The sequence below is a fragment of the Strix uralensis genome, chromosome 4 (genome assembly GCF_047716275.1).
Source record: "Strix uralensis isolate ZFMK-TIS-50842 chromosome 4, bStrUra1, whole genome shotgun sequence".
NCBI lineage: Eukaryota > Metazoa > Chordata > Aves > Strigiformes > Strigidae > Strix > Strix uralensis.
In genome coordinates this window covers 90,626,082-90,643,786 of record NC_133975.1, presented here as the reverse complement: position 1 = coordinate 90,643,786, position 17,705 = coordinate 90,626,082, and the positions used below count along the sequence as shown (strand labels likewise).

The window sequence follows — 17,705 nt, the reverse complement described above, 5'->3', positions numbered from 1 at the left end:
GTAAGTCTTATTAAGCCTCTGTTATTCATGAAGGTTGAACAGAAAATATACAGTAGGATGGAAGGAAAATGTTCAAGTGCACCTGGTCTACTTAAGGGGAAGTTAGTGAAACAATTGCTAAGGCTAATGGAAGAGAGATTGTTTTTCCTTTTTGTGGAATTTAGGACTTAATGATTTAGAAGCGTCTAGCAGCAAGGTCTGTGAATGATTTTTCTCATAATTTAAAAATATATTGGGAAAATGCTTATTTTGTATATTAAAACAGAGAAAACCAGCCGTGCACTGCTTGCTTTTGCTCTCTTTTTAGACTAAAGAAAAACTAAAGTGAAAAATACCTGCTCCCAATTTCCCTGCAGGGAGCATCTTGAAGCGAGTCTTTTGCAGACAGGTAGGTCTCCCAAATGAGAAATGAAGTAGGACACATTGTCTTGCTGCACAAACTCTTCTGGCTACAACTAATGTGTGGCTGGAAAAATACAGAGGAAACTACATCCAGCCTCTCAGCCAAGTCAGTAACTTGACACATGTGGCTAGGAAATACGACAGCAAATGGAGGCTGATTGCTTAGGCAAAGCAGACTCTCACACCATGTCCTGCCCCTAAGCTCTCATGCCTGCCACTCAGACACAAGAGGTGAGTTGCCGAGTCGCATCCAGAGGGGCTCCTATGTACCAGTATGTTCAAGGTTAGCTTTTGAGTACGTTTTTTCAGACAGGGACAGAAGGAGACAACTCTGGAACAAAAGGGACATGCAGGTTAGCTAACAAAGACAAACAGGGACTCTTGGGCTGGACAACGTATTTGGACTTAAATACATTAGTCTTTTTCATCTTAAATACATTAATCTTTTCATCTTTATCAGTAACAGGGTGACGACTATTACCTTTTGCTTCCCTCCTATTTTTCAGCAGAAGTGTCAGTGGACAAGCTGTGGGCTGTGCACATCTCTGAGAGGACAAAATCCAAGCTGTAGTAACAACTGTGATGTAAGGGCTTGCTGTCCTTCACATGCTGTTCTTGTATGCGACAGCCTCCTGGAAGTTAGCAAGCCATGCAGCTCACACCTTGTCCTAAGGCTGCTCCAAGAAGCTCTAAGACTCATCCACTAGGTTGGAGAAATGGTCTTTCTTTATCAGGTCCATGTGTATCTATTGTAGCCCTAGGGACATGCCATTTTTGGTTTAGTAAGGGGCTAATAGGACATGCCTGCCCTCCTGGAATCTCCACTTTGTAAGTAAAATAACAACAAAATTAAATCCAGAGCTGCACTGGCTGGGGATGTGGCATTGCTCATGGACTGTTACCTGCTAACACACCTCTTGAGAAAGGAGAGTAGCACAGTGACAGAGCTCTGAGCACTGTTAAAAACACAGACTAGGTTCAAACAGAAGTTCAGGTGGAAGATCTAGGTGGACAGGCCATGAGCTGAGTGTCCTAAACTAGAGCTGTAATTAGCCGCAGCACAGTAGTGCATAGAAGTCCAGATTAATTACGTACTCTACCATGAGGCTTTGTTTTATTCTGCTGAACTGTGACAGCACAAAGACCTGAGATGCCTCTCCTCTGGCCCAAGAGACAGATCTTCTCCATGCTGGGCACTCTTCTGTATTCCCTCAATATGCAGTGATGAAAAGAGAATTCTTGTCTATGCTTTAAGGCAGACATTATTAGAACTCAGGAAAAAGCAGGATCTTGAAACTGCTTGACAGAAGTTGCCTCTGCACTTATTCTGCAAGTAGCAGAAAAAGAGTAACCTGCAGCTCCTATGACATGCAGTTGGTTCTGATATGCAAGGACATTACTACCACATGAGAGTGCTTCAGATGAGCACGGTGTGATCATGGGGAGCAAAGCAAGATGTGGCCAGTGCTAGATGATTTCTCAGCTCACTTGTGCAAAAGAAAAGGCAACATAAAGCAATCAGAACAACTTCTTTTTATTTAGTTCTTCAAAGCAGTAAATCATACTTGCTTTTATTTACTTTTTGGCTGTTCTCAACCTAGACCATGAGGATAGACTAAATTTTTTTTTTTTTTTTTTTTTAACAAACAGCTTCTGGTTAACTTTGCTGTTTCTCAGCACCATCACTAGCATAAGGCTGTAATGTTTGGTATACAGATACCATGTAAGAATGTTTCTTTAAAGGAACTTTGTCCTCTTGATTATACCAAGGTAACTCAGAATGTATGGAAGTTCATGTGCTTTCCTAATGGAAGGTTTATGAAGGTGTATAAAGCAAACCTTTAATGCAATTTTCCCTTAGTTATGATCAACACCTACATTGCCTTTAAAAATATTCTGGCTGCTACATTTGGACACATGACCATGTTACAGCATTTGAGATGCTCATGAACCACAGCAAATGCATGTTAATGCACTTTATGCACTAAGTGGAGACCTCTCTTGTAAGCTAATCTGAGTTCAATCTTGTGTTATCATTGTTTTGAATTCTTGTTGGGATGGAGCCTACATTTGATAGTTCACATACAAAACATTTTGAGAGGGAAAGAAAATCTTCTTGTACCCTCATGGCATGCCTCAAAGACAGAAGCTGATTCTCTTTCTTGAAGATACCAAACTCTCTTCAGTCCTTGAATGGCTACGACTGAAGTTGATCTGGCCTTGTTTACCAGCACCTTTTCAAAGACAAGGACAGCCAGTAAGCAACACAGCTAAAAGTGCACTGCCCACTTAAAGGTCACACAGCATTCCTCTTTCACAATGACAGATTCAGCTAGGTTTGCTTCCTGCAGACAGCTGATCTAGATTCCCCTTCTACCCCTCCTACATGGAGGTCTCTGAGGCAACAGCTGCAGTGGGGATGGCTTTGCAGGGGAAAGTGATTGGGCTGCCACTAAAATGGCCAATTACATGCAGAAAGCTCAGCAGCCACAAAAATGTCCATTAGTGGTGCAGGGAAAGCATCAGCATGCGTGTGTATGACTGAAGAGACTCTTCCATGTATGACTAAGTTCTATTTCAGGTATTGGGTTGGGTGCACTTCTGGATTCCTTGGGATGGCCTGACAGAAACCAATCTGGGAAACTAAACAGACTGCTTCCGGCTGTAACCTGCTCCTTTGTTACTGATGTGAACAGGGTAGGGCTTACAAGACACAAGGAGCTTGAAGTTTAGTTGTGGCTGATGAAGCATTCAAAATGTTGCAAGTAGCACATCAGCTTATACTAAGATATTTAAAAAAAAAAAAAAAGCAGCTGCAGAGCAAGAATAAAAATGTCCACGAACTGCTTGGAAAGGACACAGGCTGAAGCCCAAAGGAGTGGATCAGTCTTAGAAGAGGTATAAGAACAGGTATTTGCATCTCCTCCCATACATGCAAAACACAAAGGATTGGGCTGTCTATTATCAGACTAATTATCTGGGTCAAATAGCAATGAAAAAGTGTCATTCCTACAGTAACACAAAGCCAGAACAGCATTTTGTTTTCATTTTTAAGACTGCAAGCTCCTCAGGGCAGTAACTCTCTGCTTCAATTTTGTGTAACACAGGGCTCATTGTGAGCTCTTGCATCAGAACAACTCAAGTAGTTTTCCTGTCTATCTGTCCCGAAGAGGCAGGCACTGGTGAAGCAAGGACTGCCAGGAGAAGGAGGATCCTCCACACGCGTCAGGTTTTGCCACCCCTTCCTAACAAAGCGTTTTGAATGCACTGCTTCATACACTTGCAATTTTTAGCATGTTAGCCTGCAATATTACTATTCTACATTGTCTGATCCAGGTTTCTGTTGAAGGGCCTGATCCAGTCCAGCATGTTAGCACAAATCCACGTTCAGCAGTAGTTTTATTTATTTGTTGTGCTCTGACCAGGGGTGGCCTGAGTTGCGGGAGAACACTGTTTCATCAACTCACCTACCGAGGCAGTGACCTTAAGCACAGGGGCAGGGCAGACAGCTGGGAGCGGCAGTGTCAAACCAGACAGGCAAGATTCATTGGAAACTCCCTGTCAAAGGCAAATCCTTGATTTTTTTTTGCCATTGGAATTTGTCAACCTTAGAGAGCTGTCTCAGAAGTCCTGGGAAGAGCTCATCCTGATGCAATATTAGAGCAAATTTAGGGCAAACTTTGGGTATTTGAAGCAATTCTGGGTGCTTTGGTCACCAGCAAGTGCCACTTGCATCTGGACTGCTTCCAGGGAGGGATATGAGTGTATTAAACTGAGCTCCTCTCATAGCCAGATAAAGAGCATCACACAGGTAACATCTTTATCCTACCAGGGGACCAAATAATAAACAGAGCCAAACCCCGCTTTCAGACTAATATGCTGTTTTTACAGACCACGTGGAACCTCGGCGCAGCCACTGCAGATCACAATGCTCTGCATCTAAAGCAGATTACCTTTACAAATCATCCTTCATTTAGAGTATGTCAGCCACACTGCCCATCCAGGCAGTGTAGCCTCTACACCTTTTCCAGCCACACCACAGAAATATTTTTGATGACTTCGTGATCCTTCATTTCTTTCCCTAAGTCACTTGACACTAGGACTAACATACCATTACAAGAGGGCAACACTTTGCAAAGGGCTATCAGGCATTTCCAGGAGAGACTTTAACCACAGGCCTCTGTAAATAGTTTTTATTATGCTTTGGAAGTTCTCATCACACACGTGATCACGATGTAGACAGTTTTCTTAGCGCAAAGTGCTTTTCTGCCTGTTGAACCAGTGTGTAAGCTGTTAGCAAAAGCAGGAAGTTACTTATCAGCCAGTCAGTACTGCCTTAAACACACATCTTTACTGCTACCCGCATTGCCTTACCCTCTGTATTTATAGACTCATATCCACCTCCTCATATCAAGTCCTCGTTTATCCCCAAGCATGCACAGCAAACCCTGCACTTCTCTGGTTGTATTTGTGAGGACAAAGTCACACGCCCTCCAAGCCTCTCTCAGATTACAGCACATCCTTTAACTGTCCAAAACATCACCCGTTTTGGCTGCAAATCCACTTGGCCTCTTCCCATCTGACCGACTCCTCTCTTTTCCCGTTCTCCATCCCTTTTTCTGCCCATGAAGAGTGTGATCACTTCTGCTTGCAAGGAAGATGATAGCGGGAGGTGCGGTGATCCTTCAGGTCAAACTCATCATGGCCTTCCCTGAGAAGCAAACACAAAGCACAGTCAGAAGTAAATACCCAGGCAGGGAACTCACCCTTAGCCACTGCGCAAGAAACCTATCCTAAGGGTTAGCTGTGAGGACCCGACTGGCAGCCATGTGGACTGACTACTTAAGATATTTGCTTATAACAGAAACCTCTGAGGTGCTTTGTGGAAAGGTCTGCTCATCCTTGCCTGCTGGAATGGGAAATGACAACAGGTCCCTCTGTCTCTTTCCCTCTTTGAGAGATTCATGTAACTGGTGGCTCATTTCAGCACCATGTCTGTGATTTCCAGGCACATTAGCAACTCCTATGAGAACAGTCAAAATGACAGTCTGCTCCACACAACTCTGAAAACTAACTGTTGTGGCTAAAATACAGCGTATTGACAGCTGTCTAAACCATGCTCAGAAGCAGGCAGTGTTGAGTAAGACACAAGCTGCATCTGCAGTATGCAACTAATACACTCACTCACCTGTCAGACTGCTGATTCTGCTTCTACTGATGTTTGCTGTCTGACACTTTTGTTTGTCTGTTTTGTTTTTAACTGTCTAACATTGTCAGTCAAATGTTTTCTTACCATTTTCATATGTTCTCTCCCACTCCATTTCCATCTCTACAAAAACATTTGCAGGAAATGAGAGAATATACACAAAAGCATGTCTTAATTTCCCAACCAGATTCTTAGCATCCTGCTGTCTAAATGTCATCCAGCACTACTCTGAGAACCCAGCCAACTACCTAATACTTTTGAGGCATGCAAAAGAGAAGCCACACAAGCTGTGAGGAACTAACCCTCCAAATCTGAGGCATGCAACTTTTTTGTCAAAAATCAAGCTACAGATGTTTAAGAACTAGGACTATAGCTGCTGCAAGGCCTGTCTGAGGAAGAAAGGTTCACCCATATATATTTCAACATAAATCAAAGATTTTTTTATATGGTTTAAGACTGCAGAGTCTCAACCTAAGGAAAGCCTCAGGAATTTATACTATCTGATCTCCCCTCTTACGGGAATCCAGCCATAGGAGCTGAACAATAGTCTCGCTTATCCCATCCCACTCAGTGCAGCACATCAGCTGCTCCAGAGAACACTCAGACAATGTGCCCAAACACACACTGGAGAATATTTCCGCCTAGGACAAGTTTAGTCCCTGAAGCCTGGGATAACTACTGATTGCAAAAAGTATTTCCATAACTAGCATTCAGATCAGATCTGGGTTCCTCAAATCCTCCCTCCTACTGCCTGGTTTTCTGCTTGATGGGAAGGACAAACAAAAGCAGCCAAGCTTACCTATGACCCGCCTCTCAGACCAAGAGGAATTGTGAGACTTACCGAAAACAGCGCTGGCAGTAGAGGTCCCCGTCACAGCCATGGCAGCGCAAAGTAGCATCTTCGTTGCAGATACAGCACCAGGGTAACTCATCCTCATCACTGTCATCTGCCCTGGCAAGAGCTGTGATGGTTGGAGCATGGCTCTAATTCACAAAGAAAACAGAGACACAGAATTCAAATGCCAGCAGAGACAATACAGGACTTTCATTGTAATGCATGGTGGTCACAATGACATGTCACATGGTTCATAGTTCACTCTCTATTGATCCTAAGTCTGAGATGAACTTGCCCAGAGCCCAAGGATAGGCTCCATACATATCTAGACTGTTAAATAAAAACCCAAGGCACTCCCTATCATTTCCTCAGGAATCTGTGTTGCCCAGAAGGTAAACAGGTATTGACCCTCATTTAGTGTCTACAGCAATATATACCAACGTTGTCCATACTGTGTTAAGGGCATGAAGCCCAGATCTTCTGGCAGGCACCACAGCAATATCAAATATGACTGACAATCCCTGCTGCAAAAGCAATCAAGCATTCTGCTGAAAGCGGTTATGTGGGAAGGGAAAGCAGTGGGAAGGTGGGGGGTTTGTTTTCTCCCTGTTATAGAAAGAAAACTGAGGGACAAAGGAAGTGATCTGCCAAAAGGCCCCTACTATTGATTTGTAGCTGAGGTTGGGCCAAAAATATCTTCCAAAATCATAATCTAAAAATCTATCCATAAGGCCATCTATTGTCTCCTTCGGCTTTACAGAGAACTATTATGGAACTGAACAGACACACACACACTAGGACACAGTGCCCGAACACTAGCAAAGGCAGCTTCCTAACAGAGCAGCAATAAGATGGCACTATCTTTTACATCAGTAAGCCCAGAAGCGCAAGGTGGCATACCTATGAGATGGATGTTTTCAGTAATGCTTACAATGAAATAATTTCTTCCACTGGGGACAGGCTTGTCAGGTGTCTGTGAGTCACAGGTCCATTTAATTCGTGTAATATACATTAGAGGTGTATGTATTTCCATAATAGGCTGGAATCCACTCTGAGCATAGGGTATCTTGTTACTAATTCCTTCCTCTGACGTTACATGAGAATACAGACAGTCGATTACTATCTAGAGGTTCTATTCTGCACATGCTGAAAGCACTGGCAAACCTCCCACTTACCCTGGTTCAGGCTGTATGGTACTAGACTGTGGCCTTCTTGGTCGAAATATATTAGTGAGTTAAAAATCCCTTTTCTAATATCCATCTTGAGAGGTCTATGCTAACTTCTCTGGGTTTAGAGGACACCATCCCATTCAGCAGAAAGCCAGCTTGAAAGCAACTGTATTCCTGGGAGCAATTCCTTTTAAAAGTATATCCTTTTAAAAGTAAAAAGGATGACTTACAGCTGTGCTCAGGGCTGGACAGCCTTGCAGAAACCATTCAGCTCGTCTGCTCTGGAAAAGCTGGTTGGTTTTTTTTTTTCCCTGCATCAAGCCTAGGATACAGCAAACTTTTGCTGCAGAACTGTACTCTCCTGAGACACTGGAACATGTCATTTCAAGAGGTTCTGACCAGCTCACTGACCTTTTGCTTTGCTTTCATACGTAGGTTCTGCTGCGAGGGTCCTGCTTGGGTGGTCTGATCTGGAGGAATGTTGAATCCACTTGCTTCATCCAGGGCTGCTTCCTCTGTGAGCTGGTAACAACAGAAAGCAAGAAGCCTCTTGTTTCAAACACAGTTGGGAGCCTCATTCTAGACTCTAAACCTCCTGCCCTTCTCCTTGCTCTCATGCAGTAACAGGAGATGACAAGTCTGAATACAGCTGGTGTTGTCCAGGCAGACGTGACCTTGCTCTGTCTGCGCTCTGAACACTGTGTGTACATTGTGAACAGTCAGGGTAGCAGCAGGGGCTTTCAGCTAACACACTGTGCTTTGCAGTGCAGCTATCAGCAGACCCTCAACACCACGCTAATCACAGGCGTGTGGTCTGTAATCAGGCAGAAACTTAAGCACAGAAAGCTTGTGTCTACCTGCAAGACAATTCACATGACATTTTAGAGAGAAATCTAGGCATAAGCTGCGCTAAACAGCACACATCTCATCACCCATGTTCCAGTTGGGTGGGGGAAAAGATCAAGAAGTAAGGAAGCACCAGCAGAGTGGGGTTGGAGAGGACACATACCACAAGACACACCAAGCATGTATGAGAAAGACAACGTGACAGACTAGAAGTAATGTTGTCAATCGCCTGTAGCTTAATGGCCCATGGGAGCTAGTACTGGAAAAGCACTAGGAGGGGAAGGAATGAAACTCTGCCCAGGACCAGAAACACATCCTTCGCACATTCACCAGGTAACATACACACTGGAAATAATTGAGAGCAAGATAAACAAGGCCACAGCTGCCATTTCTGACCTGTTTTAGCACTCGGCAAATGGCTTCCTCCTCAGCCACTTCCTCATCACTGTCTGGGAGTTTATAGGTTTCCAGTGTAACTGCAGGAGTAAGAGACAAGAGACTGTAACCCACACCTGTCTCAAACCTTGTGCCCATTTATGTGCTGGAGACAGTCCTTTGTGGCGTGAGCTGGTTTTGGCATTCTGGCACTGGCACAGCCAGATCCTTTTCAGATGGGAACTCCTCAAAAAGGGTGTACTGTTTGTTTTTAATACTGGAAGAAGGAAGGAAAAAATTCCCCCCAAAACCAGAGATTTGCTTTTTAAAAGCTTTGTTAAGCTCACCAGAGCATGCTAGAATTATCTCAAAGAAGGGTGCAAGACAACGCAGTCTGACCTTACAGCTCCAGCCTTACCCTCAACTAAGATCTTTTATATTGATTTCATGATGAACCAACCTGTACAGCTTTACAGACAGAACCAAATCTCAGTCAGTTTCTGGCAGAACAGAGGAATTAAATGGATAAACATCTCTCAGAAAAAAAATTACTCTGCCACAGGAACTTGCTTCCTCCCTTGGCACTGTATTGTTGACTGCTACCCACCTTTCTCTGGGTCCTCGCCTCTGAGCACTGCCAGTCTCTTGGCAACTTGTAGGATCTTTTCCTGCCTAGTGTTCTCTTCCCGCAGCTCAGCAGCAGCTTCTGCCAGAAGTTTATTCTTCTCTTCCTCTAGCTGTTTTGGGTCCAGATTTGCAGGGCAAACACAATCTTCACTCTCCCGATTGAGATCATTCAAACTTTGGCTACTAACAGCTGCAAACAGACACAGAGAACATACTGGTGACTCAGCAGCAATGTTCCTTGGGCACAGACAACACGACTAAAGCAATAGTATGAGAGTGAGCTAATCTGTGGTTTACAGTGAGATTACAGAGAAAGCACTGCAGCTAGGAAGATAATGGTATCCCAGGTTCCGATGTTTTGTAACAGAGCACAGGTGTGTTAGGAGTAGCAACAGTTCCTCCCCAGGGACAGGTCACGTCAGAGAAATAGAGAGGAGCAATCTGAATAATACAACCCTGAGAAGAAGAACCATCTCCAGGCAAAGACAATGAGACCAGTATGGAGCCAGATGACTGCTCTTGGTCAGTTTGGGAGTCGTAAGGGGAGATAAGGGCAAACTGGACATGCAGCTCACCTGTAGGATAGACATATTCCCTTCTCACTATAGCATGTACATTATCAGACAGAAACAGGTCTTTGGAACCCAGAAGAGATACCTTGAGGCTGGACTCTTGGTCTGTAATGCTCATCAATGGCAACTTCCTCAGACAGTTGAGTTAACAGGTCATCTGTCTGCTGGACCAGACTTCTGGTATCAGGAGGTTGGTGTACCTAATAAACAAGGAAGGCACAGGAAAAAGCACATGAGAGTAAAGTGGCATACTCGATCAAAGGAGAAGTTAGGTAATTAAGATCACCCTAGGTGGGAGGAGCATAAAAAGATGCATCCACTGATCTTGAGAGTCTCAGCTTGCGGTTATCTGGTGTAGGACTTTCAGGGCTTCATTCTCAGGTGCTGAACACACCAACTAAAAGCAGTTACCCAAACAAGGCAAAGTGGTGCTGAATGTATAGGATATGCTGCTGGGTCCCAACCCCAGCTCTGCCACCACCTCCAATGTAAATGAAGTGCCATTCTCAACAGTGCCAGCCAGCAGTCTCGTCAAGGCCGATGGTAACAGCTGGTGTGCAGCACTGCTGAAAAAGAAGCATGAGGAAATGATTCCTCGGGGACAAGATCATTCATATAGGCTTTGAAGGCATATATCCAACTCATTCGTCTGCAATCTCAGACTAACCACTCTGTGCTTCCATTCCCGGAATAATTAACAGGCTTTTGGCCAGCTGGGATGCAGTAATAACTACAAGATACAATTAGAAGGTAGGGTTGATAAGCTCCAAACACAGACAAACAGCTCTAAAAAAAGATCACTTAGGTATACAGATGGGCTGAGAGGAAAAAAGTTAGCATCTATTGTTAAAAATAAACACATGAACTACTTTTGACATAAAGGAACATACTGCATTCAAACTGAAGCAGTGCACTGGTAAAGGCTGGCCGTTTGCTTCTGGAGCAAATCACAGACAGGAAACAGATTTCTGAAGGAAGCCACCTGGACAAAAAAAGCTGAAGAAAGAACAGCTAACATGCTGGAACACCAGTTACTGTGTCAGCTCAGAATACATTGCTGGATAAAGAGCTGAGGGAGCTTACAGGTCTGGAAGCCTGTGAAGGAGGATCTCTTCCCTGCAGGACAGCCAACTGGTCCTCCATTTCCTCTGTGGATGGAACAGGTCCCCGGCAGTCCTCCTTCAGGGCAGCCAGCCTAGCTTCAATCTCAGCCTGAGTAGGGATGGACTCTGCAATTCAGAATAACCCAAGGGAGGAGATTATTCCGTTATTGAAAACAAAAGGTTTCAAATTTTGTTTTCTTAAAATTGTATTTCTTGCTGGAATCAGACTGAACAGCTGAGCAAAAACCTCCCTCAAACCCCGATGTGAATGAGGGATCATACTGCAGTAACTCAGAGACCACCCTAACTGCTATCCTTTTCTTCCAAGTCCTTGTCTCCTTCACAGTTTATGTCCTATCCATAAGGCAAGTATTAGGGTAATGCCATCTGGCAATCAGCTGACTTGGGATACTAGGGACAGGCAGAGAAATAAGTGTCATTTAAGCAGTACAGTCCATTGCTCCTCTTAATGTAATCCTAGGTGTATCAGACTGAAACGCTCCCCTCGGGTTTCAGGACGAGAGGAAATGGCCTCAAGTTGTGCCAGGGGAGGTTTAGTTTGGATATTAGGAAAAATTTCTTCACTGAAAGGGTTGTCAAGCATTGGAACAAGCTGCCCAGGGAAGTGCTTGAGTCACCAGCCCTGGAGGTATTTAAAAGATGTAGATGTGGTGCTTAGGGACATGGTTTAGTGGTGGCCTTGGCAGCAGTTAGGTTAACGGTTGGACTTGATAATTTTAAAGGTCTTTTCCAACCTAAATGACTTTATGATTCTATGATAATCAGGTAACCACTTAGCATTGTGTTCCTTCCCTTTTAGAGATCACACATCATTTTTTAAATAGTTTATTCTCCCACAAGCACCACAAGGCTGTCCTAGAACCTGACAGCTGCGGACTGGGACTGGAGTTCTTTTCTTCCTCTGTGAGGCAAGGCTAGCCAGAACATTATCCCACAGAGACTGGCACTGCTGCTGCCCAGGACAACGACCCACAGGAAACCTTCTGCAAAATAGTTTGGCCAAAGACCCTAATTTCATTCTGCTCCTATTGGGCTTGACACAGGTTTTTACCCCAAACAATGGGAAATGAGAAAGTGATTTTACAGGTAAGATACTACCCCAAAACTGAGAAGCGGTTTCAAGGGAAACCCCAAGAAGCAAAAAGAAGCTGGAACATTAATCTAAAATCATTGTAGAATTTGGCCATTGTGGCAGCAGGATGTGGATGCTCTGCCCAATTTTAACCCTAAAAAGGCAGGCTCTGAAAGCTCAGCACTTCCCTCTCCCTCCAGGTTCCATGTTTCCCAAGTAGCAGTGTTCCCACCCAAGATACCCCCGGTATCCTCCAAAACTCACTTGGTTTCCTTTCCTCCCTGAGCCTCTCCAGTCTCTCTGCAATAGCTCTATCCTCTTTTGAGAGTCCCCGATATCTGGAGCCTCCTTGACCAGAGGGTTTTGCAGCTGCCTTCTGTTGTTCTTTCAGCTGGTTTTGCTTAGCCTCAAAAGCTGCTACATGCCTGTGACAAGGATGGAAAAAAACCAAAAAGACAACTGAGAACAGGGGTTTAAACCCTGAGATATGAAAACATCCTCTGTCAACCCAACAGGCTATTTGAAGAACGTCAATGCAGAACAGAACAGAAACCACTCCCTCCTGTACCAGGCTCCCCCGTAACGGCACAACGAGGTACTCCCAAAACTAAGGAAAACCTTAGCTCACAGGAGCAGCACATCTGGCACCATTTCCAAGGAGACAAGGAACATTTCACCACCAGGTTCATGTTTCCAAGCCAACCCCGATCAGATGTAGGCAGGTGGCTCTTCATGAGTCTATTCAAAAGAGCACACACCCCACCCCCCCAGACAAACAACAAAAGTCCCATCCTTAACCTAATTCTAAACAAGCAAATACCCACATCACAACCCCCACTTTTGTTGGTCTCTATAGGGGAAGAGGAGTGAGGGCCTGGAAGGCTACTCTGCGGCAGAAACAACCATCTGACTGGCAAGTGCAACTCACTTTTTGTAGTTTTCTGGTGGTGACCACTTTGCTGAACTGCTTTGAGATTCCTCTCTGGAAGACAAAACCAATGATTTCTCTGAACTCAAAATACTGTCAGTGCTTCACTCATCTAGTCTCTCAACTCAAGAGGAATGAGTATATGTTTCTCAACCTCCTGGTACAGCCCCTTTCATAACCTCATTAATATGGAGAGCGATCAGCTTATGGAAGGGATTAAGATAATATAGCTGCCTGGGACAGCAGGTGACTTCATTTCTGGTCCTTTGGTCCAGTTGTTTTGCATCTGGATGAAATGTGATTTAATATGGTCACCAGTGATCCAGAGGAGGAGGGGCTGAAATATTCTTGCCTCCCACAGCCTGCACCTCCCAGTTTAGAGAGCAGATAGTTAGGTAAGACTCCCAGTGTAATTAGCCTCCACGCAGCAGAACACTCCAAAAGGAGCTGTGGCATGCAACAAACACACAATTATATAATGTACAAGATAAATGAAATGTTTAAAAAATTATTATATAACCACCAGTATCATAATGACATCGTCTAGCACACTTGAACACGGTGCACCACAAACACATCTTGTGTAACTATCTTCTACTTTGCTGTATTCAGGTTGAGCTGCTAAACTACACAATTACATAAGGTAGCTGGCATATTTTATTCATTCTTAGAAGTCACAGCTACAAACACATCTGCGCTGTGCTAAGGCCTGTATAGCAACAAATGAATGCAACATTGTCGGACCGCTTTCCAGTTCTAAGGTTTCAGTTCTGAAAGCTATTTGCATGAAGAACAATAATACATGCAGCTTACAGAGCTGCAGCCTACATGTATTATCTACCTGCTATCCAGTCAGGGAGGATTTTTTTCTGCTGTAACTCTATAGTACTGAGATTAAACAGATGAGGAAAAAAAAAAAAACAACAAAAGAAACATGGAGAAAGGCTGCCCTGTTTTCTTAATGACTTTGGAGTTGTAAAGGGAAATCAGGACATTTCAAAGCTTTAAGACTGAATACTGTATTTTCACCATCAGTAGCTCACACTGTTTTCATGAGCCAGTGCTTCCAAAATGAAGACCTCTGCTAACGAGAAGCCCTCCTCCTTTAGACACCTGCAGAGCCAGAAAATTCCCCACTCACTGTGAAAATTCCTTCCTATTGGAGAGAAGTGAGGAAGAGAGGTAAGAGAAATACAAGAGAAGGAAGAGGGCACAGAAGAATTGGTTGAGAGAGGGGTTCTGGTGCACTTGTACTCTTGTGTTACTTGTTCACGTGTATAATCAGTACTGCTACTGAATTACACCTTTTCTGTTTTCAACAGGCAATCTACAGGTTATGCTTGCGGACTTTTTTTTACTTTTAAAAGCAAACTGATTTTATGATGCAAAATGTTAAGTCTTCAGGCTACGCATAGCAGAGACCCTTCAACAATGAGCATCTGTGTCACTGTTTGCCAAGAGAGGTTATAACACTTTGAGCATCTTGTAAGGCTATTCAACTACTATACATCTGAAAAGACTGCCAGGGCTTTCAAAGGGGTGTAGATTTCTGGGCAAAAACACAGTGGGGCTTAACCTGGTCTCGTGCAGCAAAGATATAAGGCATTCAGTGTCCATCCATGAAGATTTAAACCCTGTTCTTTTAGAGTGTCACCATAGAGAACAGCCTCACAAATCCTGATTCCTATCTTTGGACTGGTCAACTCATGTAACAGCGGTTCAGTAATGGCCTGGCTTGAAACTCCAGGGTATAGGCAGCACACATGCACAAGCGCAAGGCACAGCTCTCACGCAGAAATCTGCAACACAACACTGGGATGCAAAATGAAGAAACAAAGCAGGACACTGCCTTTGGGTGAAGGAACACTCCCGTCTTACCCAGTTAGTTTTCCATGACATTGCTTGCACACCTTCTGCTGAGTGCTTCCACAGCGGGGAACAACGGCACTGAAGCTAAGGCAGCCGGAGCAGAACGACCGTCCACAGTTCTTGCATCCACACTGCGGAGAGACAGGAGAGGGGCAGGACAGGGTTTTGTCACCTAGTCACCGTGTACACCCCGTTGCTCTGGCTGGCCACATGCAGGAACAATGCCCGTGCCAAGGTGCGCTAAAACTAACCCAGTGGTTATGCTGATTTGTTAAAAGAACTGTATCGTCAGCTGCTGCTGAAGATATGGAGACTCTGGAGAGCCTCTGAGCCCCAGCACGTAACTCCTGCTGGGAGCAGAGACACCATTTCATCCCATAATATAATAAAGCGTGTGTGTGTGACAGGAATTCTCGGAGACAACGACCGAATATTGGATTAGAGAATGACATCCAGTGACGATTTTTTTTTCTTTGTTTTTCTGCAGTAATGGCACATATTTAACGACATACCGATGCCAGGCACCACAAGCGCTCCGTAGGCAAGCAAGGCTAGGATGGACGCCGGTGGAGAAGCGTGCCTCGGCGCCGGGCGAGGCGGGTCCCCCGGCCCCCGCTCAGCCCCTCGCCCTGCGGAGGAGGCACCCGCGGGACCGGCCGGTCCTGACCCCCCCTCCGCCGGACTTGCCTCTTTCTTGAAGACAGAGAACTTGGACGCACAGCCATAGCACCGGCGATCCATGGCGCTACCGGAGGAACTCCACACTTTTCCCCCCACACCCCGACGATCCTTTAACTGCCGCAACCCCCAAGCGCGGCAGCGAGCCGGGGCTATCGGTAATGGGGAGGCCCAAACACAGCCCTCCCGCCCCTCACCCGCCGGGCACCACGGCCCGACGGGAGCTGTAGTCCTTCGAGCCGCCCCCAGCCGGCACTCCGCGGATAAACCCCACTGTCCAGGGAGAAACATGTCGCTGCCCGGGACCCGAGAACATCCTCTTGTGCCGCGCCATGAGCTGTGGTCCCTGCAGGCTGGTGGGGCGGCCCTGCGGCGCTGTCCGGCGGCGCGGCACGGGGCGGCTGGCCCCGGGCAGCCGCCATTTCCCGGCAGGCAGCGCGCGGGGCGGGCGGGAACCCGGGGCGCCCGGTGATGGCGGCGGCGGGGTTGAGGTGACGCTCAGCCTCTGGGCGATGGCGGCGGACTTGACGGCTCTGCACGCCCTGTAGTGGGTCGGGGAGGAACGGGGGCCTCGGGAGAGCCTCTGCCCTGCCCGCCTCCTCGCCGAGGGGGCACACAGGGCGGGCGGTCGCCTCAGCGCCATTGCCGCGGCCTAGCTCTCTCTCTCGGATGTTCGCTGTCCCCGCAGTAATGAAGGGCGCTGCCACTTTTGAAGGGGGAGAAGGAGAACGGTCAGGCTGGGCGCCTCACCATACTGCCAGTGCAGCAGGTATAGTTAGTAGGCTGATGCATTTTTGCCCATTAGCCGTCATTAGATGTTAATAAGACCAAAAAAGTGCATTCTCTAATGCTGACAGGGTTGCACTCACATTACTCTTTTTTTTTTTCTTAAACCTGTGGTGACATCCTTGGTTCAGAAGACCATGAAATCAGCTGAATTGCAAAACTCCAGTTATCCCCAGCCAGCACCTCTGCTGCCAGTGTTTTGTTTGCGACCTTCAGAAATGAATGGCCTACAGTGTTTATCAAAAAAAAAGTTACTGAGTGTACCTTTGGTTCCCATGAGTTATCTTGTAATTGCCTGGGTTTGCACTTACATTTTGCATTCTTTCCAGTTTAATAGGTAAGTCCACACTGTAAAGACCTACACAATTAAATTAGAAAACTGACTGATCTATTCAAGAAAGTATGACTCATTAGTGTCTGAACAAAGCTAAACTCAAAGGAAAAAAATTGCAATTTCCCCTCTTGAGCTTTCAGAGTTTTTTAATGGTAAAGAACGTTAGAAAGACAACTGTATAAAACTTGGAAGCTAAAATTTGCACCTGCGCAGCAATTGTATTAGACATCACCTGGAAATTTCAGGTACTGTAGGCATAAAGCAGGGAATCAAGATGAATATAAACCAGAATTTAATCAAATAAAAGACTTCCTTTGATGTTGTCTTTGCTATTGAGCTTGTCAATGGGAAAAGAGGAAGAGGAAGTTTCGATCTTAATGTTACAGTGCAACTTACTGATTGACAGGTGTAATTTGGAGTGCTGCTCTTTAATACAAATTACAAGCAGCGGCCCAAAGAACCTTCCTATCCAGAGAGCACCATCAACAGAGGCACATAGGAGGGAGCAAGACAGTTGAAGAAATTGAATTTACCTGTTTAGAAACGCCTCGGCTGAATTTGCTGGATGGATCTGAGAGTCGCGATGAGCGCAGAAGACCTCACCCTGCCGTGTCTGGAGAAGAGGAACAAGGGACAGTGACGTTCCCCTGCTGGTGTCCACCAGAGGGGGACCGGCCCCCACAGTTCTCCCAGCTCCTGCTCCAGAAAGCTATTTGGCAGCTGAATAGCAACAGCGTTTCTTTATTTCTTCTCTTGCCTGTTGATGTTTCCCATGATAAAGGGAACTCTGATTATTAAAATCCTATGTGACGACTTAGCCCATAAGGTTTTCGGTTTCTGTTTGAAGTGTAGGAGAGATTAAATGGTCTTTGGTTCATGTGT

The 17,705-nt window shown here is 45.4% G+C and overlaps 2 protein-coding genes across 3 annotated transcripts in view; one reads left to right on the top strand and one right to left on the bottom strand.

Moving 5' to 3' along the window:
* Positions 1-4,580: 4,580 nt before the first annotated feature.
* ZFYVE19 (zinc finger FYVE-type containing 19) lies at positions 4,581-16,017 on the bottom strand. Of its 2 annotated transcripts, XM_074867791.1 has the most exons (12): positions 15,713-16,017; positions 15,035-15,156; positions 13,157-13,210; positions 12,493-12,653; positions 11,116-11,261; positions 10,118-10,232; positions 9,441-9,650; positions 8,855-8,934; positions 8,024-8,134; positions 6,450-6,592; positions 5,696-5,731; positions 5,026-5,113 (listed from the first exon to the last, which is right to left on the bottom strand). In XM_074867791.1, the coding sequence occupies exons 1-11, from the start codon at positions 15,992-15,994 to the stop codon at positions 5,701-5,703; spliced, it is 1,455 nt and encodes a 484-aa protein (XP_074723892.1). In that variant the 5' UTR covers positions 15,995-16,017; the 3' UTR covers positions 5,026-5,113; positions 5,696-5,700. The 2 variants fall into 2 exon arrangements, with proteins under 2 accessions (XP_074723891.1, XP_074723892.1); XM_074867790.1 differs by lacking the exon at positions 5,696-5,731 and having other exon boundaries at positions 4,581-5,113; positions 15,713-16,013.
* Positions 16,018-16,171: 154 nt separating this feature from the next.
* The window catches only part of LOC141943117 (transmembrane protein 263-like), a 242,063-nt gene continuing 240,529 nt past the window's right edge, over positions 16,172-17,705 (top strand). Inside the window, exon 1 of the mRNA XM_074867787.1 lies at positions 16,172-16,472. The gene's annotated coding sequence lies outside the window, so the exon portion shown is untranslated. The remainder of the gene's footprint in view (positions 16,473-17,705) is intronic.